The 26,486-nt window shown below is 51.6% G+C and overlaps 1 protein-coding gene across 1 annotated transcript in view; it reads left to right on the top strand.

The window, feature by feature from the left end:
• Window positions 1-8,215: 8,215 nt before the first annotated feature.
• The window catches only part of LOC142486447 (sodium/hydrogen exchanger 1-like), a 42,007-nt gene continuing 23,736 nt past the window's right edge, over window positions 8,216-26,486 (top strand). The window contains 5 exon segments of the mRNA XM_075585041.1: window positions 8,216-9,302; window positions 16,271-16,731; window positions 18,053-18,303; window positions 18,734-18,951; window positions 19,662-19,864. Of these exon segments, the coding sequence (XP_075441156.1) occupies window positions 8,993-9,302; window positions 16,271-16,731; window positions 18,053-18,303; window positions 18,734-18,951; window positions 19,662-19,864 (1,443 nt within the window). The 5' untranslated portion in view covers window positions 8,216-8,992.

The raw sequence follows: 26,486 nt of genomic DNA, 5'->3' as shown, positions 1-26,486 counted from the left end.
TAATACCGGTATACACACACGCCCAGAGAGGTAATACCGGTATACACATACATGTCCAGAGAGGTAATACCGGTATACACACACACACCCAGAGAGGTAATACCGGTATACACATACACACCCAGAGAGGTAATACCGGTATACACACACGCCCTGAGAGGTAATACCGGTATACACATACACACCCAGAGAGGTAATACCGGTATACACACACACACACACACACCCAGAGAGGTAATACCAGTATACACATACACACCCAGAGAGGTAATACCGGTATACACATACACGCCCAGAGAGGTAATACCGGTATACACACACACGCCCAGAGAGGTAATATCGGTATACACATACACGCCCAGAGAGGTAATACCGGTATACACATACACGCCCAGAGAGGTAATACCGATATACACATACATGTCCAGAGAGGTAATACCGGTATACACGCCCAGAGAGGTAATACCGGTATACACATACACGCCCAGAGAGGTAATACCGGTATACACATACACGTACAGAGAGGTAATAACCGGTATACACATACACGCCCAGAGAGGTAATACCGGTATACACACACACGCCCAGAGAGGTAATACCGGTATACACATAAACGCCCAGAGAGGTAATACCGGTGTACACATACACGCCCAGAGAGGTAATACCGGTATACACATAAACGCCCAGAGAGGTAATACCGGTGTACACATACACGCCCAGAGAGGTAATACCGATATACACACACACGCCCAGAGAGGTAATACCGGTATACACACACACGCCCAGAGAGGTAATACCGGTATACACATACACGCCCAGAGAGGTAATACCGGTATACACACACACGCCCAGAGAGGTAATATTATACACATACACGTCCAGAGAGGTAATACCGGTATACACACACACACCCAGAGAGGTAATACCGGTATACACATACACACCCAGAGAGGTAATACCGGTATGCACACACGCCCTGAGAGGTAATACCGGTATACACATACACACCCAGAGAGGTAATACCGGTATACACACACACACACACACACACACCCAGAGAGGTAATACCAGTATACACATACACACCCAGAGAGGTAATACCGGTATACACATACACGCCCAGAGAGGTAATACCGGTATACACACACACGCCCAGAGAGGTAATATCGGTATACACATACACGCCCAGAGAGGTAATACCGGTATACACATACACGCCCAGAGAGGTAATACCGATATACACATACATGTCCAGAGAGGTAATACCGGTATACACATACACGCCCAGAGAGGTAATACCGGTATACACATACACGCCCAGAGAGGTAATACCGGTATACACATACACGCCCAGAGAGGTAATACCGGTATACACATACACGCCCAGAGAGGTAATACCGGTATACACATACACGCCCAGAGAGGTAATACCGGTATACACATACACGCCCAGAGAGGTAATACCGGTATACACATACACGCCCAGAGAGGTAATACCGGTATACACACACATGTCCAGAGAGGTAATACCGGTATACACACATACACACCCAGAGAGGTAATACCGGTATACACATACACGCCCAGAGAGGTAATACCGGTATACACACACACGCCCAGAGAGGTACTGTAATACCGGTATACACACACGCCCAGAGAGGTAATACCGGTATACACATACACGCCCAGAGAGGTAATATCGGTATACTCATACACGCCCAGAGAGGTAATACCGGTATACACACACACGCCCAGAGAGGTAATACCGATATACACATACACGCCCAGAGAGGTAATACCGATATACACATACACGCCCAGAGAGGTAATACTGGTATACACATACACGCCCAGAGAGGTAATACCGGTATACACATACACGCCCAGAGAGGTAATACCGGTGTACACATACACGCCCAGAGAGGTAATACCGGTATACACACACACGCCCAGAGAGGTACTGTAATACCGGTATACACACACGCCCAGAGAGGTAATACCGGTATACACATACATGTCCAGAGAGGTAATACCGGTATACACACACACACCCAGAGAGGTAATACCGGTATACACATACACACCCAGAGAGGTAATACCGGTATACACACACGCCCTGAGAGGTAATACCGGTATACACATACACACCCAGAGAGGTAATACCGGTATACACACACACACACACACACACACCCAGAGAGGTAATACCAGTATACACATACACACCCAGAGAGGTAATACCGGTATACACATACACGCCCAGAGAGGTAATATCGGTATACACATACACGCCCAGAGAGGTAATACCGGTATACACATACACGCCCAGAGAGGTAATACCGATATACACATACATGTCCAGAGAGGTAATACCGGTATACACGTACAGAGAGGTAATACCGGTATACACATACACGCCCAGAGAGGTAATACCGGTATACACATACACGCCCAGAGAGGTAATACCGGTATACACATACACGTACAGAGAGGTAATAACCGGTATACACATACACGCCCAGAGAGGTAATACCGGTATACACACACACGCCCAGAGAGGTAATACCGGTATACACATAAACGCCCAGAGAGGTAATACCGGTGTACACATACACGCCCAGAGAGGTAATACCGGTATACACATAAACGCCCAGAGAGGTAATACCGGTGTACACATACACGCCCAGAGAGGTAATACCGGTATACACACACACGCCCAGAGAGGTAATATTATACACATACACGTCCAGAGAGGTAATACCGGTATACACACACACACCCAGAGAGATAATACCGGTATACACACACACACCCAGAGAGGTAATACCGGTATACACACACCCAGAGAGGTAATACCGGTATACACATACACACCCAGAGAGGTAATACCGGTATACACACACGCCCTGAGAGGTAATACCGGTATACACACACACACACACCCAGAGAGGTAATCCCGGTATACACATACTCACCCAGAGAGGTAATACCGGTATACATATACACGCCCAGAGAGGTAATACCGGTATACACATACACGCCCAGAGAGGTAATACCGTTATACACATACATGTCCAGAGAGGTAATACCGGTATACACATACATGTCCAGAGAGGTAATACCGGTATACACATACACACCCAGAGAGGTAATACCGGTATACACATACACACCCAGAGAGGTAATACCGGTATACACATACACGCCCAGAGATGTAATACCGGTATACACACACACGCCCAGAGAGGTAATACCGGTATACACATACACGCCCAGAGATGTAATACCGGTATACACATGCACACCCAGAGAGGTAATACCGGTATACACACACACACCCAGAGAGGTAATACCGGTATACACACACACACCCAGAGAGGTAATACCAATGTCGCTCCCTCTGGGGACTACTAAGTAATGTAAGGAGTTAATGGCCTTAATGGGTTAACCGGGTGGGATCACCCTGGTATTGCCCTTCCTCATCATCTGATGTAGGATGTTTGTGCAAAAGGGGTTGCCACTCCCTTGCAGATCTTGTGACCAGTGATATCACCATAGGGAGATAGAAGGGTACATATATAGCCCCACTCTTTGTTCTAGAAGCAGGTTCTTCAGAGTTATGACTGGGGTCCTCACTGTGAGTCCTGTAAATAGGTTTGTGTGTATCGTCATGTGTATGGAAATGTGTCCTGTCACCGTTTCTTGTTTTCAGTTAGCAATGTGCCCTTTAAGATAGCGCCTATTAGAGGAATGGGGATCTTACCCGGCTAAAGTGGGAATAGTACTCGCCAACATGTGAAGAACTTAAAAATTCAAAAGCCCCTGGTCCGAATGGGCTATCAAATCTTTATTAGAAGAAACTGGATGGTCCCTTCCCATGTTATTTTTGTGCAAGTCGTACAACTCTTGGTGCAGCTATTGCGGAATCCGTGCTACCGACTCAAATTTCAGTCATCCGTAAACCAGGCAGGAACCTGATGCATTGCAGTAACTATTACCCAATATCCTTAAACTAACATCACAGTCAAGATTTGGGCGTCTAGATCGAATGAGGATTTTGCCTACTTGATGAACCACGACCAGACTGGCTTTTTATGTAATAGACAAGCCTCAGATAATATTAGGAAGGCAATAGACCCAACACACTTCGCTAATTTAAACAAAACACCAAGAACGTCTTTGATCGCTTAAATGGGAACATTTATGTTTAAAACATGATCTGCCTTTAAAATGTGATGGTCCCTTTCTGATGGGAATTTGAACTCTGTATAATGCTCCTACAGCAACCCCTTTTCTATGTCTGAAATCACAGCAGATCGGCTTAGAATAAATAATGGCACCAGACAGGGTTGTCCCCTTTCACCCCTGATCTTTGCCTTATGTTCGGAACCCTTAGCTAACAAGATTAGACTAAACGAGAACATCTTGGGTTTTAAGCAAATGTCACACTAATTTAAAATGACACTATACGCAGATGACATCCTATTATGAATTACAAAACCACTAACCTCACTCCCAAATTTGGTTAGTGAATTAGATCATTTTAGGATTCTATCGGGCTATAAAAGGAACAATACCAAATTGGTGGCTTTAGCGCTGTAAGAGGTGTGTGCAGAGGTATGCTAATGGAGACCATTTAGGGTGAAATTAACATAAGGCTTTATTGCCTGTTCCGTTAAACAAGACAGCAAACAAAAATATACACAAAACAACAAACACCTATCCCTGTGTAAGGAATAACTCACTCCCCAGTTCCTATCTGTAAGACTGGGGGGGGGGGGAAGCCCCTTACCAGTATACCACCCCCAAAGTCTCAGAGGTACCTTAAAGCAGGTGGCCCTTCAGGTCATTGGTGTCCAGGTGTGTTGGAGGGTCCAGCCTCCTGGGTCCAGGAAAAGTGGTCTGGTCCCCTTGTGTCTTGCTTTCAATACACAGTCCTCCTGTACATTCAAGACCCCTTTCCTCAGGTCAGCACCCTTGTGTGCTGAGGAAAATCTCCCTTTTGTGTCTAGGGTTGCCAGGTGTCCGGTATTGAACTGGACTGTCCTGTATTTGGATACTCTGTCCAGTAAAAAATGAGAGTTACTGTAATACTGGACTTGTATGTGTCCGGTATTTTCCTCCCTGGACATAGTGACCTGATGCACCTTTCGCCATTCAGTCCTGTATTTTTGGAGAAGCCACCTGGCAATCCTATTTGTGTCTCATATGAGGCTTTTTACAGAGCTGTTATTAGTTCAGGTGGAGACTGGATAATTGAGTGGCTGCAATTAACTAGCTCTATGCTGGATTCTGAGCTCTGAGGCAGCTTTATCCAAACAGGGATATGTCCCTGTTACAGGCGCTTTAAGCAGGTATTGTACCTCTAAAATGTAAACTCTTTAAACTTTACTTCAACTTCAGATGGAAACGTGAATTCGTCCAATATCTAGCAATTCATCGTCATACTCATTGATCATCCTTATAGAATGCTAACTATACTGATCTGATTAGTTTACTCGGAAAAGAAATGAAGGCGTGGAATGGATAGAGTATGGCTGGTTCGGGAGGGTAAATTCAGTGAAAATTAACATCCTCCAAATGTTGTTATATTTCTTATAGATCCTACCAGTCCCCAGGAGAGTTCTGCGCAAATACCAATCTACGGCAGTGGTTTCCAACATTCTTTTGTTTAAGGAACCCTATGTAAAATTCTGCGTCTGAGATCAGATGCATTGTAAGGAACCCAACCCTCTCTAATAGCGTGTCTGAGATCAGATGCATTGTAAGGAACCCCAACCCTCTCTAATAGCGCGTCTGGGATCAGGTGCATTGTAAGGAACCCCAACCCTCTCTAATAGCTAGGGTGACCAGACGTCCCGATTCTGCTGGGACAGTCCCGTTTTTTTCATTCCTGTCCCGGTTGCCGGTCTGTCCCGGAAATGTCCCAGTTTTTGGCCCTGGTCCTGGTTTTTCTAGCAGGATGCGGCGATGCAGGGGTGCGGCGCAAAGCGGCTGTGAGGAGAAGATGCGGCAGCTGGTGAGGATTTGCAGAATGCCGGCCGGGCCGCAGGGGATTGGTTGAAGGAAGTCGGGGGCGGGGCTTTGTAGGATGCGGGCCGCAGGGGACTGGTTGGAGGTCGGAGCAAACTGAGCTGCTTCCTTCTAAGGGGTGTGTGTGTCAGTGGCTCTGTGTGTGTGTGGGGGGTGGAGGGGGGTCAGTGGCTCTGTGTGTGTGGGGGGGGGTCAGTGGCTCTGTGTGTGGGTGTGTGGGTCAGTACCCCTATGTGGGTCAGCCCCCACCTCTATACACACAAACACACACTGCAGGGCCCACCTCTATACATACCAACACACACTGCAGCCAGGGTTCCCACCTTTTATTGAAGGCTAACCCGGAGATAACATTTTTTAGATCTTTTTATTATATATTTATCTTGCCTTTGGCTGTATCCTCACCTCCAAATTCCATCAACATGGCTGCGCGACGTCACGTAATGCCCATTGCCATAACAACGAGACGCGGCATCAAGTTGAAATGACAACGGGGGGACGCATTATGGCGCCGAGGCATCACGTGATGCCACATTGTCATGGCAACATGTCACCACCGCCTGACGTCAGTGTCTCGTTGTCATGGCAACGGGGTGCGTCACGTGATGTAATTTGTTTTATAAATAATTTTTTAATGTGTCCCGGTTTTTCATTTTGAAAATCTGGTCACAGTACTAACAGCGCGTGTGAGATCAGATACATTATTTATTTTATTTATTTATTTATAAAATGTTTTACCAGGAAGTAATACATTGAGAGTTACCTCTCGTTTTCAAGTATGTCCTGGGCACAGAGTTAAGACAAATAATACATGGTTACAAGTACAGTTACATAAATGAGCAGGGTATACATTATATACAAGACATTGAGTACCTGTGATCCACAGGCAACCACCAGAAAGGGTTAATCTGAAACATTTACATGATTCTAAACTCCCCGCTGGGAAGAAGATTTTGGAGGAGAAATAGAGGGGAGAGCAATGGGATGGTATTTGGGAGGGCGACATTGTCTCTGATGCATTGTAAACTCGTCTGTATTTGGGGAGCTCGGGGGACCCCAAGGCTTCCTAGGAACCCTGGTTGGAAAACACTGATCTAAGGTTTAATATTTTGTTTTGCAACACACACAATAAAAACCAGGATAGGCATATCTGTCATGACGATGGGTACCCAGACTGGGGGATTAGCTTTCTCAAATGTTGCTAATTATCACGCTGCAGCACAATTTAGCCATCTCCCGGCATGGCAGTTTCAGCCAGGTCTGGTCAAATGGGCAGGTATTGAAGGCCTAGAACCGCAGCCGGTAGAACGCAGAGCTGTTTTGTGGATCGCAGAGAATAATAGCTTTGTAGACACCCAGGGATTACCTTCTCGGTATCAATAGGGGGTCTCAAAACCAACATTCAAATGTAACCCATCACTAATGACGCCGCTATGAGACCACCCTGAACTCCCACCAGGGGGAAAGTAGGGGTAATCTGAGGGTTACTAGAAACATACAGTATATAGAATGAAAGATATCCTCTCTTTCAATAGAATAATTCCCTTTGGGGACGTGTGTGTGTGTCACAGAATTTTATACCTACAGTACATGCAAATGACACATTTTAAGAGACTTTCAGACATTAATAGGATTTTGTTTGAGTACCTGTGATCCACAGGTAACCACCAGAAAGGGTTAATCTGAAACATTTACATGATTCTAAACTTCCCGCTGGGAAGAAGATTTTGGAGGAGAAATAGAGGGGAGAGCAATGGGATGGTATTTGGGAGGGCGACAGGGGGGGAGAGAGAGGAGGGAGAATGAAAGAAAGAGAGAAAGGGAAGGGAGGTAGAGAGAGTAGAGAGAAAGAGAGAGGGGAGAGAAAGAGAGAGGGAGAGAGAAAGGGAAGGGAGGAAAGAGAGAGTAGAGAGAAAGAGAGAGGGGAGAGAAAGAGAGAGGGAGGGAGAGTAGAGAGAAAGAGAGAGGGGGAGAAAGAGGGAGGGAGGGAGAGAGAGAAGGGAGGAAAGAGAGAGTAGAGAGAAAGAGAGAGGAGAGAGAGAGATAGAAAGAGAGAGGGAGGGAGAGAAGGGAGAGAGGGTTAGTTCACCTCCAGGCCTGCAGGGGTCTCCCTAGTCTCTCTGGCCGCTCCATCCTCCGGCTTCTCTCGCTTGTCAGCGGATATAAAGCGAGTCGGCGGCGGTGGAGGAGCACAGAGCAGCCGTGCAGCTGCAGGGAGTGCAGGCCGGGACCGGAGGGGGGACCCAGGGGAGGCGGGACCAGGAAACACCGGGGAAAAGAGGCCTGTACCGGAGGGAGAGGGGGATAGCACAATATATCTAAACCTATGTGTGACCCAATATAGATATATACACACACCCCCTATATCATATATATATACATCCCTCTATACATACCTGTGCTAGGGAGGGACCACAGAACTCCCGGACTGTTTATGCCCCAAGGATCCCCATACACATAGCAGTATTCACCCCCCAAGGAAGACGATATACACTCAGGAAATGTGTGTATATATATGCATATACACCCTATATCATTCCAACATACCGTATATAACTTATGGACCTAATTGTCCATACAGGCTGAAGGCATATTCTATTTGATATATATATATAGAAATAAATTGGCTATTGCAAGGCATTGTGTATTTATAAATATCCCATCACTGGGGGTATAGTGCGTCAAGTATGTGTGTATATATATACCGGTATATAGTAACATGAGCCCTCTTCCAACATACATAGGGTTGCTTGATTGTATAGGAGAAGAGTGACTAAATATATATATCAGTCCGGTTCCTGTATATCGATAGGGTTATTGGAGGAGTATAGTGTGTGTTATACAGATACATGTACAGTATACATCTTTTGGCCCTGTGTATATTTAGGGTTATTCAGTTGCATAGGGGTGTGTATATAGGTATTTGATCCTCTGTGGAGTATATATATATACAGGTGGGATGTTGGTAAGAGATGTTGGGGGGTATCTCCTCCTCATCCTGGCACTGGTGCCTAGCCTGGCACCCAAGTCCAACCTGCTGTCGCATGCACTTCTGAGCCTTGAGACTGACCCGCCGGGCATCACCTCCCCACCTCATGTGCATCCTGGGGTCACCCCCTTGCCTGGTGCCAACAGGAGCGGGAACCACACAGCAGCTGGCGGGCATGGCAAACACAAGCTATTCCCCGTGCTGTCCCTGGATTATGACTACGTGCGGATGCCCTTCGAGATCGCTCTGTGGATCCTGCTGGCGTGTCTCATGAAGCTGGGTAAGTGGGCGCAGGTGCCAGGGCCGAGAGATGCCAACCTTCCTTGCCGTCCTGTGAGGTTGGTTGTGGGCTCAGCTGCTGCCCCCCTGGGTACACCTAATTATCACAGGAGCTGCAGACTCAAGGGATGATATTGTGATACTCTGCAGGGCTAGCTCTGGCAGGGAAGGGGTTACACTGCGATGCTCTGCAGGGCTCCCTGGCAGGGAAGGGGTTACACTGCGAAGCCCGGCGGGGTTACACTGGGGTGACCTGCACACTCTGGCAGGGAAGGGGTTACACTGCGAAGCCCGGCGGGGTTACACTGGGGTGACCTGCACACTCTGGCAGGGAAGGGGTTACACTGTGACACTGCAGGGAAGGGTTACACTGCGATGCTCTGCAGGGCACTCAGGGAAGGGGTTACACTGCGATGCTCTGCAGGGCACTCAGTCAGGGAAGGGGTTACGCTGACGCTCTGGCTGGGAAGTGTTACACTGCGATGCTCTGCAGGCTCTATCTGGCAGGGAAGGGGTTACACTGCGACACTCTGGCAGGGAAGGGGTTCCACTGCGATGCCCGACAGGGCTCCCTGGCAGGGAAGGGGTTACACTGTGACACTCTGGCAGGGAAGGGGTTACACTGCGATGCCCGGCAGGGCTCCCTGGCAGGGAAGGGGTTACACTGCGATGCCCGGCAGGGCTCCCTGGCAGGGAAGGGGTTACACTGTGATGCCCGGCAGGGCTCCCTGGCAGGGAAGGGGTTACACTGCGATGCCCGGCAGGGCTCCCTGGCAGGGAAGGGGTTACAGTGGTGACATCTTATGACCTCACATGGTTCTCTCTGCTGGATAAAGCTGCCTGTGTGGTGCAGATCTTGTGCCTGTGATTTTAGACCATGACACCAGCTGACATCTCCCCCGGGAACTAACCTGTATAGTGCTGAGGGGTTCACAGCTGGCTGTGTGTGTGTATATGTATGTATGTATGTATACGCACGCGCACACTAGTGCCCCGCTTCTCGGCGACCTGAGGAGGCCGCCATGTCTGCGCATGCGCAGAAGGGGGTCTAAAAGTCTGCGCATGCGCAGAAGGGGGGCGGCCGAGTTCGCATGCGCAGAAGGGGGACTGCAAGTCTGCGCAGAAGGGGGTCTGCGCATGCGCAGAAGGGGGTCTGCGCATGCGCAGAAGGGGGTCTGCGCATGCGCAGAAGGAGGACTGCAAGTCTGCGCATGCGCAGAAGGGCGGCTGCAAGTCTGCGCATGCGCAGAAGGGGGACTGCAAGTCTGCGCATGCGCAGAAGGGTAGCAGACGCCGAAAATTGTCAGTTACGCTTTTCGGCACTTTTCGCTGGCGACATGGAACGGAACCCGCTGTATGAGTGGGGCCCTACTGTGTGTGTGTGTGTGTGTGTGTGTATCTATCTCAAAAACGAATAGACGATACCGTTCTGTGGCTAACTAAATGCTTTTATTTGTGCGAGCTTTCGAGATACACTGATCTCTGCTCCCGGCGATGTTACAATGATTAAAGCAAGATAGGTTTTTACTTAAAAACAGTGCATCCTGGAATATATCTGACTGACGCCTATCCCTCCCCCTGTGCAGTATGCGATTTATGACTTAAGGTGTTAAATGGTCCCTGAATGTTAGTGGTGTTTAAATATAAATGTATAAAGCCCCCACAGTGCTTTACAAAAGGCGTGTGTGGGAGTGTATACCAATGGTGTGGGTAGGTGTAGAAATGTAAGAGGGTGTTGCATTACTATGTGTGTGTAGATACTATGTGGTCCCTATGGGTATATAGGGATAGAATTACATTGTATATGCATTTCGTTAGCCACAGAACGGTATCGTCTATTCGTTTTTGATTATTAAGCTCGGCTAAAACGGTACTGATACCTCTACATCAATATGTATATACATACGGTATACACACTGTGTGTAGGGCAATGCTTGCTCGTCTCTTTACTATCATGAGGGAGTGCCAGTATACAGCTGTATATGAGCTGTTAGTCGGTGTACGGTAGATTAGATTGTCAGCTCTGCAGGGCAGTATACACTATATCCTGAGGCCGGGTAAGTAGGGACACGTGTCTCCGTAAGCCTTTGGTTATTCCTGTTTGACAGCTCTGCTCCTCATTGCACACACCTGGCTCCAGTCCTTGGTGAGAGAGAGGCCAATTACTGCAGAGCATCGCACAGCACTTCACACCCACCCCACCCAGTAATGTATGGACCAAGACTTGTTTATAAATGGTATGCTCTCCCCCTCCCTCTCGCTGATTCACAGAGACATTGTAGTCATTATTTCAGTTGACTTGAAAGTAGGCACCAATGGGGAAAGCCAGTGGGGTGTTAGGGTGTATAGGGAGAGGTATTAGCAGCGGGTGTTAGGGTGTATAGGGAGAGGTATTAGCAGCAGGATGTGGGGTGTATAGGGAGAGGTATTAGCAGGGGGTGTTAGGGTGTATAGGGAGAGGTATTGACAGCGGGTGTTAGGGTGTATAGGGAGAGGTATTAACAGCGGGGTGTTAGGGTGTATAGGGAGAGGTATTGACAGCGGGGTGTTAGGGTGTATAGGGAGAGGTATTAGCAGTGGGGTGTTAGGGTGTATAGGGAGAGGTATTAGCAGCGGGGTGTTAGGCTGGGGCCATAGAGGGGGTAGCAGGGCTGAGGCGCGCTGACGCTGAGGCTCACCTGCTGAAATCTGCGCGATTTCATGCCCATGCAGGCGAGCCAGCGGGCGCGATCGGAGGCGGGGGGAGACTGAGTGAGGCGGGGCAGTGACGTCGCCGACGTCATGGCGCTGTGACGCTGCTTCAGGCTGATTGGATGTTTTCAGCCGACAGCGCGCTGAAAAACAGCTTGGCTGTCGGCTGAAAAATCCAGTGCCTGCGGACGCTCGCGTGAGCCCCCTCTCAAGGCATCCTCATTGAGGATGCAGGGGCTCAGCGCGGAGCGTCCGCACAGCTCAGCGCGGCCTGTCCTTCTATGGACTCGACCTTAGGGTGTATAGGGAGAGGTATTAGCAGCGGGGTGTTAGGGTGTATAGGGAGAGGTATTAGCAGCGGGGTGTTAGGGTGTATAGGGAGAGGTATTAGCAGCGGGGTGTTAGGGTGTATAGGGAGAGGTATTAGCAGCGGGGTGTTAGGGTGTATAGGGAGAGGTATTAGCAGCGGGGTGTTAGGGTGTATAGGGAGAGGTATTAGCAGCGGGGTGTATATGGAAAGGTATCAGATGCTGAACCACATTCATTTTAGCTCCGGGGATATCAGAAGTTGCTGCCGGTATCTCACTTCTGTTTGAAGGACCCCCGTCACGCGGACCAATAGGAAGCTGCGAGGGATGACTTCACTGCTTCCTATTGGTCTGTGGGACCGTTTTTTAAACACCTTTTCTGTACCCAGCTACTGCTGCCGGCAGCCCCTTCAGTCCCTGGAACTGAAATCAACGTGGTTAAACTCATGAGTAAGGCCACTTTAATATGTGTGCGTGTGTGTGTGGGAGTGAGCTGAGGAACGTTCAAATACTGTATATAGGGTTTCCACAAAGTACATTGAAGGAAGCATATTTTGGAGAAAGAGAAGTGTTAGAATGGGAGGTCACGCTCTGAAACTGGAGGGTGAGAGGCTCGGGAAATGTAAGGAAGTACTTCTTTATGGAAAGGGTGGTGGATTCATGGAACAGGCTCCCAGCAGAGGTGGTAGAGGTTAATACAGTGAGGGAATTCAGACATGCTGGGTATAGATATAAGGCTACATTGTAAATCCGAAAGACAGCCAAGGATCAAATTGGGTCAGGATTTACAGCAGATACGAACAGGGGCAGACTACATGGGCCAAGGGGTTCTTATCTGCTCCCCAAATTCGATGTTTCTCCTTTCACCCCCCGTCACACGCCCTGTGTGGGTATCCTGGTCCCAGTCCTTCCACCCTGTTTGCTCTCCTCCCTGAACCCTGGCCTCGCTCCCTCTCTCTCCCCAGGGGGCAGGACTGACCTCGCTCCCTCTCTCTCCCCAGGGGTCAGGACTGGCCTCGCTCCCTCTCTCTCCCCAGCGGGCAGGACTGGCCTCGCTCCCTTTCTCTCCCCAGGGGACAGGACTGGCCTCGCTCCCTCTCTCTCCTCAGAAGGGCAGGACTGGCCTCGCTCCCTCTCTCCCCAGGGGGCAGGACTGGCCTCGCTCCTTCTCTCTCCCCAGGGGGCAGGACTGGCCTCGCTCCCTCTCTCCCCAGGGGACAGGACAGGCCTCGCTCCCTCTCCCCTGGGGACAGGACTGGCCTCGCTCCCTCTCTCTCCCCAGGGGGCAGGACTGGCCTCGCTCCCTCTCTCTCCCCAGGGGACAGGACTGGCCTCGCTCCCTCTCTCTCCCCAGGGGGCAGGACTGGCCTCGCTCCCTCTCTCTACCAGGGGGCAGGACTGGCCTCGCTCCCTCTCTCCCCCCAGGGGACAGGACTGGCCTCGCTCCCTCTCTCCCCAGGGGGCAGGACTGGCCTCGCTCCTTCTTTCTCCCCAGGGGGCAGGACTGGCCTAGCTCCCTCTCTCCCCAGGGGACAGGACAGGCCTCGCTCCCTCTCCCCTGGGGACAGGACTGGCCTCGCTCCCTCTCTCTCCCCAGGGGGCAGGACTGGCCTCGCTCCCTCTCTCTCCCCAGGGGACAGGACTGGCCTCGCTCCCTCTCTCTCCCCAGGGGACAGGACTGTCCTCGCTCCCTCTCTCTCCCCTGGGAACAGGACTGGCCTCGCTCCCTCTCTCTCCCCAGGGAACAGGACTGGCCTCGCTCCCTCTCTCTCCCCAGGGGGCAGGGACAGGCCTCTCTCCCCAGGGGGCAGGACTGGCCTCGCTCCCTCTCTCTCCCCAGGGGACAGGACTGTCCTCGGCTCCCTCTCTCTCCCCAGGGGACAGGACTGCATTCGCTCCCTCTCTCTCCCCAGGGGACAGGACTGCCCTCGCTCCCTCTCTCTCCCCAGGGGGCAGGACTGGCCTCGCCCCCTCTCTCTCCCCAGGGGGCAGGTCTGGCCTCGCTCCCTCTCTCTCCCCACGGGGCAGGACTGGCCTCGCTCCCTCTCTCTCCCCAGGGGACAGGACTGGCCTCGCTCCCTCGCTCTCCCCAGGGGACAGGACTGGCCTCGCTCACTCTCTCTCCCCAGGGGACAGGACTGGCCCTCGCTCCCTCTCTCTCCCCTGGGGGAGGGACAGGACTGGCCTCGCTCCCTCTCTCTCCCCAGGGGACAGGACTGGCCTCGCTCCCTCTCTCTCCCCTGGGGGAGGGACAGGACTGGCCTCGCTCCCTCTCTCTCCCCAGGGGACAGGACTGGCCTCGCTCCCGCACTCTCCCATGGGGACAGGACTGGCCTCGCTCCCTCTCTCTCCCCAGGGGGACAGGACTGGCCTCGCTCCCTCTCTCTCCCCTGGGGGAGGGACAGGACTGGCCTCGCTCCCTCTCTCTCCCCAGGGGACAGGACTGGCCTCACTCCCTCTCTCTCCCCTGGGGGAGGGACAGGCAGACTTTGCTCCCCTCCTGGCAGGGAATGGGTCTGTGCAAACCTTCTTCACAATTAAAGATAAGAGCGGAAGAGACGCCCTGTTTACACACCTAATCACACACCTTACTACATAATGTTATCTGCTAAATCCCACTGTTGGTGCCCCTGACAATTAAACCGGCTCGCCCCTCGTCACACCTCTCGCCCCCCCACTGAAAGCAGGACGTTTAATTACAGCCCCAGACATCTTATTCCCCTAATTAGGTGTCTGCGGTGTAAAGAAGCCGTGTCTGTAAAGTGCTGTGTGTGATATATCTGTCAGCTGTACACAGATATATCACACCGCCACTTAACTCCTTCTGTGCCAGGTTACGTACAGATGCCCCTGTGATGATCTGCGATGTCCTTCACAAGGTGATGCGGCACTGCAGCGCCCTGTCCCCTACAGGCAGCGGGAGGGAGCCTCGCAGAGCTCCTAGTGTAACCTCTTCCCTGCCAGAGAGAACTTTGTAGAGCATCTCAGTGTAACCCCTTCCCTGCCAGAGAGCCCTGCAGAGCATCGCAGTGTAACCCCTTTCCTGCCAGCAGTGCATCTCAGTGTAACCCCTTCCCTGCCAGAGAGCTGTGCAGAGCGTCGCAGTGTAACCCCTTTCCTGCCAGAAAGCCCTGCAGAGCATTCAGTGCAACCCCTTCCCTGCCAGAGAACCGTGCAGAGCGTCGCAAAGTGTAACCCCTTTCTTGCCAGAGAGCCCTGCAGAGCGTCGCAGTGTAACCCCTTCCCTGCCAGAACAGTACAGAGCATCGCAATGTAACCCCTTCCCTGCCAGAACCCTACAGAGCATCGCAATGTAACCCCTTCCCTGCCAGAACCCTACAGAGCATCGCAATGTAACCCCTTCCCTGCAGATTATCACAGTGCATCCCATTGCAGGTCACTAGATCCCTTTGCTCCTACATTAGACTGACCTCTAACCCATTACACACCATATCAAAACCCTAAGGGGATCTCCCCGCCCGCCAGGTGAAGCACGGTATGTTTACATGTACAAAGTTCTCCTCCTACAGAGTGATATACAAGTGGTTGTGTTAAACCCATTAAACGCGTCACCTGGTTCCTACGTGGAACTGACATTTAACGCGTCACCTGGTTCCTACGTGAGACTGATATTTAACCCATGAAACGCGTCACCTGGTTCCTACGTGGGACTGACATTTAACGCGTCACCTGGTTCCTACGTGAGACTGATATTTAACCCATGAAACGCGTCACCTGGTTCCTACGTGGGACTGACCATTTAACCCATGAAACGCGTCACCTGGTTCCTACGTGGGACTGACCATTTAACCCATGAAACGCGTCACTTGGTTCCTACGTGGGACTGACCCTTTAACCCATTAAACGCGTCACTTGGTTCCTACGTGAGACTGACCATTTAACCCATGAAACGCGTCACCTGGTTCCTATGTGGGACTGACCCGTTAACCCATTAAACGCTGTCCTGCAGGCTTCCACGTGATCCCCACCATCTCCAACGTGGTTCCCGAGAGCTGCCTGCTCATCGTGGTGGGCCTGCTGGTGGGGGGTCTCATAAAGGGAGTGGGGGAGACTCCGCCGGCGCTGGAGACCCACGTCTTCTTCCTCTTCCTGCTGCCGCCCATCATCCTGGACGCCGGCTACTTCCTGCCGCTGCGGTCCTTCTCCGAGAACCTGGGCACCATCCTGATCTTCGCGGTGGTGGGCACGCTCTGGAACACCTTCTTCATGGGCTCGCTGCTCTTCGCCGTGTGCCAGCTGGGGGGCGAGCAGCTGGCCGGGGTGGGGCTCCTGGCCAACCTGCTGTTTGGCAGCATCATTTCCGCCGTGGACCCGGTGGCCGTGCTGGCCGTGTTCGAGGAGATCCACATCAATGAGCTGCTGCACATCCTGGTGTTTGGGGAGTCGCTGCTCAACGATGCGGTCACTGTGGTGAGGGGGGGGGGGTCAGTCCGAAATTACTCACTGACATTCTTTTGCCCTCCCCCTTCTCTCTCTCCCCCCCCTTCTCTCTCTCCCCCCCCTTCTCTCTCTCCCCCCCTTCTCTCTCTCCCCCCCCTTCTCTCTCTCTAACCCCCCCCTTCTCTCTCTCTCTCCCCCCCTTCTCTCTCTCCCCCCTTCTCTCTCTCTCTCTCCCCCCTTCTCTCTCTCTCTCTCTCTCTCTGTCTCTCCCCTTCTCTCTCTCCCCCCCTTCTCTCTCTCTCTCTCCCCATCTCTCTCTCCCCCCTTCTCTCTCTCCCCCCTTCTCTCTCTCCCCCCCTTCTCTCTCTCCCCCCCTTCTCTCTCTCTCCCCCCTTCTCTCTCTCCCCCCCTTCTCTCTCTCTCCCCCCTTCTCTCTCTCTCCCCCTTCTCTCTCTCTCCCCCGCTTCTCTCTCTCCCCCTTCTCTCTCTCTCTCTCCCCCTTCTCTCTCTCTCCCCCCCTTCTCTCTCCCCCCCTTCTCTCTCTTCCCTTCTCTCTCTCACCCCTTCTCTCTCTCTCCCCTTCTCTCTCTCCCCCCTTCTCTCTCTCCCCCCCTCCCCTTCTCTCTCTCTCTCTCCCCCCTCCCATTCTCTCTCTCTCCCCCCTTCCCTTCTCTCTCTCTCTCTCCCCCTTCTCTCTCCCCTTCTCTCTCTCCCTGCCCCCCTTTTCTCTCTCTCCCTGCCCCCCTTTTCTCTCTCTCCCCCTTCTCTCTCTCCCCCCTTCTCTCTCTCTCCCCCTTCTCTCTCTCTCCCCCCCCTTCTCTCTCTCCCCCTTCTCTCTCTCTCTCCCCCCTTCTCTCTCTCTCTCTCCCCTCTTCTCTCTCTCTCCCCCCCTTCTCTCTCTCCCCCTTCTCTCTCTCACCCCTTCTCTCTCTCACCCCTTCTCTCTCTCCTCCCCTTCTCTCTCTCCCCCCCTTCTCTCTCTCCCCCCTCCCCTTCTCTCTCTCTCTCCCCCCTCCCATTCTCTCTCTCTCTCCCCCCTCCCCTTCTCTCTCTCTCTCCCCTCCCCTTCTCTCTCTCCCTGCCCCCCTGTTCTCTCTTTCCCTGACCCCCCTTTTCTCCCTCCCTGCCCCCCCCTTTCTCCCTCCCTGCCCCCCCCTTTTCTCCCTCCCTGCCCCCCCTTTCTCCCTCCCTGCCCCCCCTTTTCTCCCTCCCTGCCCCCCCTTTTCTCCCTCCCTGCCCCCCCCCCTTTTCTCCCTCCCTGCCCCCCCCCTTTTCTCCTCCCTCCTGCCCCCCCCCCTTTTCTCCTTCTCTCTCTCCTCCCCCTCACACTGTCTCCCTCCCTCACCCCCAGGTCCTGTACCACCTGTTTGAGGAGTTTGCCAGCTTTGAGCAGGTCACTTTCAAAGACATCTTCCTGGGCTTGCTGAGTTTCTTTGTGGTGGCCCTGGGCGGGGTGTTTGTAGGGCTGGTATACGGGTTGATTGCGGCCTTCACATCGCGATTCACTTCCCACATCCGCGTCATTGAGCCGCTGTTCGTCTTCCTCTACAGCTACATGGCGTATCTCTCTGCGGAGGTCTTCCACCTCTCTGGCATCATGGCGTAAGTCCGGGCTCTTCTACTTACACCCTATTAATCCAGTCCCATATCTCCCCCACCCCACCTTCATGTGTTGCTCTGTAGACTGGTCCCCTCCTACTCGCCTCCTCCCTTCGTGCGCCCCCATCTCCCTTCCCGCTCAACCCCCCCCCTGCTCCTCCCCTCCCACCCCCCCCCCTGCTCCTCCCCGCCCCCCCTGCTCCTCCCCTCCCGCCCCCTCCTGCTCCTCCCCTCCCGCCCCCCCCTGCTCCTCCCCTCCCGCCCCCTCCTGCTCCCCCCCCCTGCTCCTCCCCTCCTGCCCCCCCTGCTCCTCCCCTCCTGCCCCCCCTGCTCCTCCCGCTCCCGCCCCGCTCCCTCTTCATTCTCCTCTCCTTCTGATCCTGTGGGGATGCTTATCTCCCCCCCCCTCCCCGGCCCCCTTTTATCTCCGCAGACTGATTGCCTGCGGTGTTGTGATGCGCCCTTATGTAGAGGCAAACATCTCCCAAAAGTCCCACACCACCATCAAGTACTTCCTGAAGATGTGGAGCAGCGTCAGCGAGACCCTCATCTTCATCTTCCTGGGCGTCTCCACCGTGGCCGGACCCCACTCCTGGAACTGGACCTACGTCATCAGCACCCTCATATTCTGCCTCATTTCCCGTGTACTGGGTACGGAGGAGGAGGGGGGCTGTGGCAGGGAAGGGGTGGGATCCCTCAGGGAGTCAGGATTTCACACACAGCCGGGGAGGTGTTAATTGTGAGTGGAAGGATCCCTGAGGGTCTAGCCCCTTCAGGGGGAAACTCCCAGCAGTGCAGGGGTTAATACAGACACACAGTATTGAGTGGAAGAGAGGTCCATATGTTAGGACAGAGGAAACCGGTTTAAGACGGGTGAAAGGTGCAAAGATGAGACATCCTTGGATGGAGCGTGAGACATGTAGGTGTGTAATGAGAAATCAGAGGTGAGATATATGGAGGTGCAAGGAGTGTAACGCGAGATCAGGGGTGAGATATAAGGAGGTGAAGAGGGGCGTAACGTGAGATCAGAGGAGATATATGGAGGTGCAGAGGGGTGTAAAGAGATCAGAGGTGAGATATATGGAGGTGCAGAGGGGTGTAAAGAGATCAGAGGTGAGATATATGGAGGTGCAGAGGGGTGTAAGGAGAGATCAGAGTGAGATATATGGAGGTGCAGAGGGGTGTAACGAGAGATCAGGGGTGAGATATATGGAGGTGCAGAGGGGTGTAACGAGAGATCAGAGGTGAGATATATGGAGGTGTGCAATTTCTATTTACCTGGCATGACTACTTGCCCCTGAGGGCTTTTTTGCCCCTGATCACACCTATCGTTTGAGACTGTCCCATGGTTCCCCTCGCAGGTGTCCTGGGCCTGACCTGGTTCATTAACAAGTTCCGCATCGTGAAGCTGACCCCCAAAGACCAGTTCATCATAGCGTACGGCGGCCTGCGTGGGGCCATCGCTTTCTCCCTGGGGTACCTGCTGGAAAAGGACCACTTCCCCATGAGGGACATGTTCCTCACAGCCATCATCACGGTCATCTTTTTCACCGTGTTTGTGCAGGTGAGTGAGGTGCAGGGCCTGGTTAGGAGGCCAGGCCCAGGAGTAGCTGTAGTATGATGATGCAGCTTGCTGGGTGCACTTACTACAGTAAGTACAGAGACAATGTGGTTGGTTGTTTCTATAAATCTACCATACCTCTCACTCCTCCAATGCATGAGGGTTTGCTTCTCTGAACCATTTTAGAGGCAGAACTGTCGGCGCTTTGCAAGGCATTGTGGGGTGCAACTTGTGGGATTCCGTAAGGGAATAGGTGCACGCTCACGACCACACGCCAACGCCTCCGGGTGATCGGAAGTCCACCCGCGATATGAAGTAATTTCTCCAAAACAAAACCGTTAGGAATGGGCCTGAAAACGAGAATAACCCCGAAACGATGCCCCCCTTTATTTAATATTTTTGTTACTGACCCACCCCTTTTCACCCCCTCTCCCATTTTTGATCCCATCCCCCTCGCTTTTCCTTTTTTTGGGCTTGCCTACCCCAGTGTGACCCACCTGTTCTGTTTACCATTCGGCCTTTGCCATTTTGTTTATGCCTGTTCCACAGCCATTATTGTGAGCTGAGTTAAGTATTCTTTGCATACAATTTTTTCCTATTCTTCACCCTATTTGTGTTAGTAGTCACTATGTATGGTGCTTTTTAGGCTTACCTCCAGTAAAATACTTTATTGATTGACATACCTTCTCGGTTCCTCTTTTTGAGTGTGTGGGTTCCCTTCCTTTGTTTTGTTCATATATATGAAAGTATTTGCGTCTCTTTGGGTTCCCTGCACCTTGTCTTTACTCTGCTACTTATCTTGGGCCTGCTGATTCTCGCCATTGTATAAAAGAGAGAACCGGCACTCCTGGGATCTTGAAAAAAAAAAATGTTCTTTATTGCAAACGAATCGACGTTTCGGGCACTAACACTGACCTTTGTAAAGATTATCTCGACAGAGGTCAGTGCTGGGGACCAAAACGTCGATTCGTGTGGAATAAAGAACACTTTTCAAAAGACCGCTGGAGTGCCGGTTCTTTCTTCGTTTTGGATAATTCGCTTGATCATATTCTGCATGAGCCTGGGAGTTTTTAGGTGTCTTAAGATGGCTGTGTAGGTGTAAATGCGACGTGTGTGTCATCATCTTTAGCCCTTGTTGATCCACTGCTGGATGAAGCCTCCCCAATGGTGTTCCAGGTACTGCGGTTGCAGCCTCACCTCCACGTTGCTCCACATTTTCTGATTTCATCCTCCCATCTTGCTTTTGGTCATCGTCTTGGTCTTTTAATTCCCAGTCGAGTATCTATAACGGTGCTCGTGTCAGATCAGGAAGCGGACCTGCAGGGCAAAGGTACAGGTATATATTCACCGACCAAAGCCAGGAGGTAGAGTCCTGTTTACAGTTATCATAGTTGGAATGCATGCCGATGATCATGGCAGAGGTGCAAGGTCGGGGTCACAGGCTGAGGTCAAGGCAGGCGGCAAGGTCGGGGTCACAGGCAGGGTTCGGCAATAGGGAATCCACAGGCAAGAGGAAAGTAACACAGAAACACAGATGGAACTGCAGACAAACGGGAATCCTTACTCTACAACTCCCTGATCGGGAGTGCAGCCTTAAGTAGGAGGCTTCGAGGAACCAAGATGGTCGCAACAGCCAAGTAAAAGCAAGTTCCAGCAAAAGCAAAACCCCGGAGCAGAACCTTTATACCATCTTTGTCCAATGATGGTCATTGGTCATATTATTTATTATTATTTCTTCTTGCAATATGTCCGGCCCACTGCCATTTTAATTTCTTCACCCTTGTTGAGATGTCACAGACATTTGTTTGATTTCGAACCCATTCATTATTTTTCCTGTGTCTCCGGGTAATACCCAGCACGCATCTCTCCATATTTCTTTGTGTTGTCTGAAGCTTCTGAATTATCTTCGCATTTAGGGTCCAAGTTTCACATCCATACGTGAGCGCCGGCAGGATACACAGGTCGAACACTTTCCTCTTGAGGCACCGTGGAAGGTTCTTTTGAAATATTGTTTCTTCCAATTGCGCCTCCATCCCATCTTCATCCTCCTATTGATTTCATTAAGTAGGTTCCTATCCATTGTTACGTGCCGGCCAGGGTAGACCTAGTCTTCGACAACTTCTAGTTCTATTTCATTTATTTCAATCTCTGCAGACGTGACACATTTGATGAGCATCACTTTAGTCTCGCTGAGATTCTGTAACGCTTGCCCTCACCACGAACAAGGCGGGACCCCGGTACTGAGGTGGGAAAGTGTAACACTGCGCACCCACAGCAGCGGGGGCACGCCTGGAAAGTGGCTTGTCAACGTAGCCGGGTCTGGGTTGGAGAGAGTGGGTGAGTCCAGATACTCGCCGAGGTCGTGGGGCGGAGCCAGCAGCGTGGTCGGGTTGGAGCCGGTGGGGTAGTAGAGTGTGAAATAGCCGTGATCAGGGTTGGAGAAGTGGCAAGCCCGGGTCGTTATCCAGAGCGGGTCCAATAGCCAAGCCGGGTCGGTACACGTGAGATCAACTGGACGCAAGAAAACAGCAAGGCACAAGGCACAAGGCCAAACACGAGGCTACAACAGGTTATGCTCAGCAATGAGTGACTGAGCATGCAGAGCTTAAGTAGCAAGGTTGGAGCAATTAGTGCGAGAGGCGACGCGGAAGCGCGGCCCCTGCGGGAGCTGTGATTGGACAGGGGATGCAGGAGACAGGAGAGCAGAGTTAACTGTATCAGGAATCTTGCCACGCAGCTGGGGAGCGGTGCACGGTCGTTGCGGGATTGCGCCGTGAGTGACGCGAGCGGGGGGCGGGACCAAGCTCTGTGGTTTTTGCAGAAAGCCTCCGTGTGCGCGCAGCGCTCTGTAAGCAGCGCGGCGGCGTGTAGAGCAATAGGTAAGGAGGGAACACGTTGCAGGGGACGCGTTCCCAGATTCCTTACAGATTCATAAGGAGGCTACTTTCTCACTTGCGCTGGCGAGTTCTCCGACGTGTTGCGGGAGGCTTTCTGAACTTGTGGCAGAAATACCGATTTTTAATTCGCAAATCGTACGTGACTCAAATATTCACCGTTGATTATTCCCCCCCCCCCCCCACCCCCGCCCAATCCAATGTCTTCAACAATTCTTTGTGTTGCTGTGAAAAGCTTTGGTGATATGGTGTCTCCCTGCCGCACTGCCGTCATCCTCCTCTTGATTACATGAAGATGCAATCTAATGGTTAATGTGGCCTTCTCGTCATTCTTCTTTGTAATATTAATGTTCGCTTCTTCAACACTTGACCTTAATGCATTTAAAACAGCTGGGGTGTTCACCACATCAAATGCTTTTTTGTAACCTTCGAACCCTAAGCTGAGTGGTAGATCGCGTTCATTGCTTCGGGAAATCACTTCTTGTACGACTTGGATGGGGTTCCTTGTGCTGTGTACACTGCGAAATCCCACTTGTTCTCTGGGCCGGGCAAAGTCCGGGTCTGTTTTGCAGATAATTAGTATCTTCTTAAATATCTTGTATGTGATTGGAAGTAGATTGTAGTTCTTGAGCTCTGCGTTGTCTCCTGCGTTATGGATGAGGATAACGATGGCGTTACTCCATTGGTCTGGAATTTTCCTGTTGACGCCGCATGTAAAGAGTTTGCAAGGATTCTCTCTACTTCTTCCCCAGCTTCGGTCAGGATTTCAGTTGTAATTCCTTCTTCCCCGGGAGTCGTCCCGTCCCATTCTTCATGGATTTTTTTGGCTTTTGCCACATCTACTGGAAGGACGCATGGTACCATCATTGGTGGTTTCTTCTCGCTCTTCCTCTGCTGGATTATGCCCGGTGTTATCTGTGTTCTCGTACAATTTCATGTACACCATAAGTCGCTGCTTTGTCTTTTTTAAGCTTTTGTTCTTCGATACTCTTCTTCCCCATATCACAGTTCCATTCTCTGACATCCTCAGTTATACGCCTCGCGGATTGTCTCACACAGCTCTGCGTGTTCCATTCTCTTACATGCTCAGTTATACGCCTCGCGGATTGTCTCACACAGCTCTGCGTGTTCCATTCTCTGACATCCTCAGTTATACGCCTCGCGGATTGTCTCACACAGCTCTGCGTGTTCCATTCTCTGACATCCTCAGTTATACGCCTCGCGGATTGTCTCACACAGCTCTGCGTGTTCCATTCTCTTACATCCTCAGTTATACGCCTCATGGATTGTCTCACACAGCTCTGCGTGTTCCATTCTCTTACATCCTCAGTTATACGCCTCGCGGATTGTCTCACACAGCTCTGCGTGTTCCATTCTCTTACATCCTCAGTTATACGCCTCGCGGATTGTCTCACACAGCTCTGCGTGTTCCATTCTCTTACATCCTCAGTTATACGCCTCGCGGATTGTCTCACACAGCTCTGCGTGTTCCATTCTCTTACACCCTCAGTTATACGCCTCGCGGATTGTCTCACACAGCTCTGCGTGTTCCATTCTCTTACATCCTCAGTTATACGCCTCATGGATTGTCTCACACAGCTCTGCGTGTTCCATTCTCTTACATCCTCAGTTATACGCCTCGCGGATTGTCTCACACAGCTCTGCGTGTTCCATTCTCTTACATCCTCAGTTATACGCCTCGCGGATTGTCTCACACAGCTCTGCGTGTTCCATTCTCTTACATCCTCAGTTATACGCCTCGCGGATTGTCTCACACAGCTCTGCGTGTTCCATTCTCTTACACCCTCAGTTATACGCCTCGCGGATTGTCTCACACAGCTCTGCGTGTTCCATTCTCTTACATCCTCAGTTATACGCCTCGCGGATTGTCTCACACAGCTCTGCGTGTTCCATTCTCTTACACCCTCAGTTATACGCCTCGCGGATTGTCTCACACAGCTCTGCGTGTTCCATTCTCTTACATCCTCAGTTATACGCCTCGCGGATTGTCTCACACAGCTCTGCGTGTTCCATTCTCTTACATCCTCAGTTATACGCCTCGCGGATTGTCTCACACAGCTCTGCGTGTCCCATTCTCTTACATCCTCAGTTATACGCCTCGCGGATTGTCTCACACAGCTCTGCGTGTTCCATTCTCTGACATCCTCAGTAATACGCCTCGCGGATTGTCTCACACAGCTCTGCGTGTTCCATTCTCTTACATCCTCAGTTATACGCCTCGCGGATTGTCTCACACAGCCCTGCGTGTTCCATTCTCTTACATCCTCAGTTATACGCCTCGCGGATTGTCTCACACAGCCCTGCGTGTTCCATTCTCTTACATGCTCAGTTATACGCCTCGCGGATTGTCTCACACAGCTCTGCGTGTTCCATTCTCTTACATCCTCAGTTATACGCCTCGCGGATTGTCTCACACAGCTCTGCGTGTTCCATTCTCTTACATCCTCAGTTATACGCCTCGCGGATTGTCTCACACAGCTCTGCGTGTTCCATTCTCTTACATCCTCAGTTATACGCCTCGCGGATTGTCTCACACAGCTCTGCGTGTTCCATTCTCTTACATCCTCAGTTATACGCCTCGCGGATTGTCTCACACAGCTCTGCGTGTTCCATTCTCTTACATCCTCAGTTATACGCCTCGCGGATTGTCTCACACAGCTCTGCGTGTTCCATTCTCTTACATCCTCAGTTATACGCCTCGCGGATTGTCTCACACAGCTCTGCGTGTTCCATTCTCTGACATCCTCAGTTATACGCCTCGCGGATTGTCTCGCACAGCTCTGCGTGTTCCATTCTCTTACATCCTCAGTTATACGCCTCGCGGATTGTCTCACGCGGATTGTCTCACACAGCTCTGCGTGTTCCATTCTCTTACATCCTCAGTTATACGCCTCGCGGATTGTCTCACACAGCTCTGCGTGTTCCATTCTCTGACATCCTCAGTAATACGCCTCGCGGATTGTCTCACACAGCTCTGCGTGTTCCACTCTCTTACATCCTCAGTTATACGCCTCGCGGATTGTCTCACACAGCTCTGCGTGTTCCATTCTCTTACATCCTCAGTTATACGCCTCGCGGATTGTCTCACACAGCTCTGCGTGTTCCATTCTCTTACATCCTCAGTTATACGCCTCGCGGATTGTCTCACACAGCTCTGCGTGTTCCATTCTCTTACATCCTCCGTTATACGCCTCGCGGATTGTCTCACACAGCTCTGCGTGTTCCATTCTCTTACATCCTCAGTTATACGCCTCGCGGATTGTCTCACACAGCTCTGCGTGTTCCATTCTCTTACATCCTCAGTTATACGCCTCGCGGATTGTCTCACACAGCTCTGCGTGTTCCATTCTCTTACATCCTCAGTTATACGCCTCGCGGATTGTCTCACACAGCTCTGCGTGTTCCATTCTCTTACATCCTCAGTTATACGCCTCGCGGATTGTCTCACACAGCTCTGCGTGTTCCATTCTCTTACATCCTCAGTTATACGCCTCGCGGATTGTCTCACACAGCTCTGTGTGTTCCATTCTCTTACATCCTCAGTTATACGCCTCGCGGATTGTCTCACACAGCTCTGTGTGTTCCATTCTCTTACATCCTCAGTTATACGCCTCGCGGATTGTCTCACACAGCTCTGCGTGTTCCATTCTCTTACATCCTCAGTTATACGCCTCGCGGATTGTCTCACACAGCTCTGCGTGTTCCATTCT

Source organism: Ascaphus truei, unplaced genomic scaffold (assembly GCF_040206685.1).
Source record: "Ascaphus truei isolate aAscTru1 unplaced genomic scaffold, aAscTru1.hap1 HAP1_SCAFFOLD_873, whole genome shotgun sequence".
NCBI classification, from domain to species: Eukaryota; Metazoa; Chordata; class Amphibia; order Anura; family Ascaphidae; genus Ascaphus; species Ascaphus truei.
Note: the sequence above shows the minus strand (reverse complement) of the source record. Positions and strands in the feature narration are given on the sequence as shown.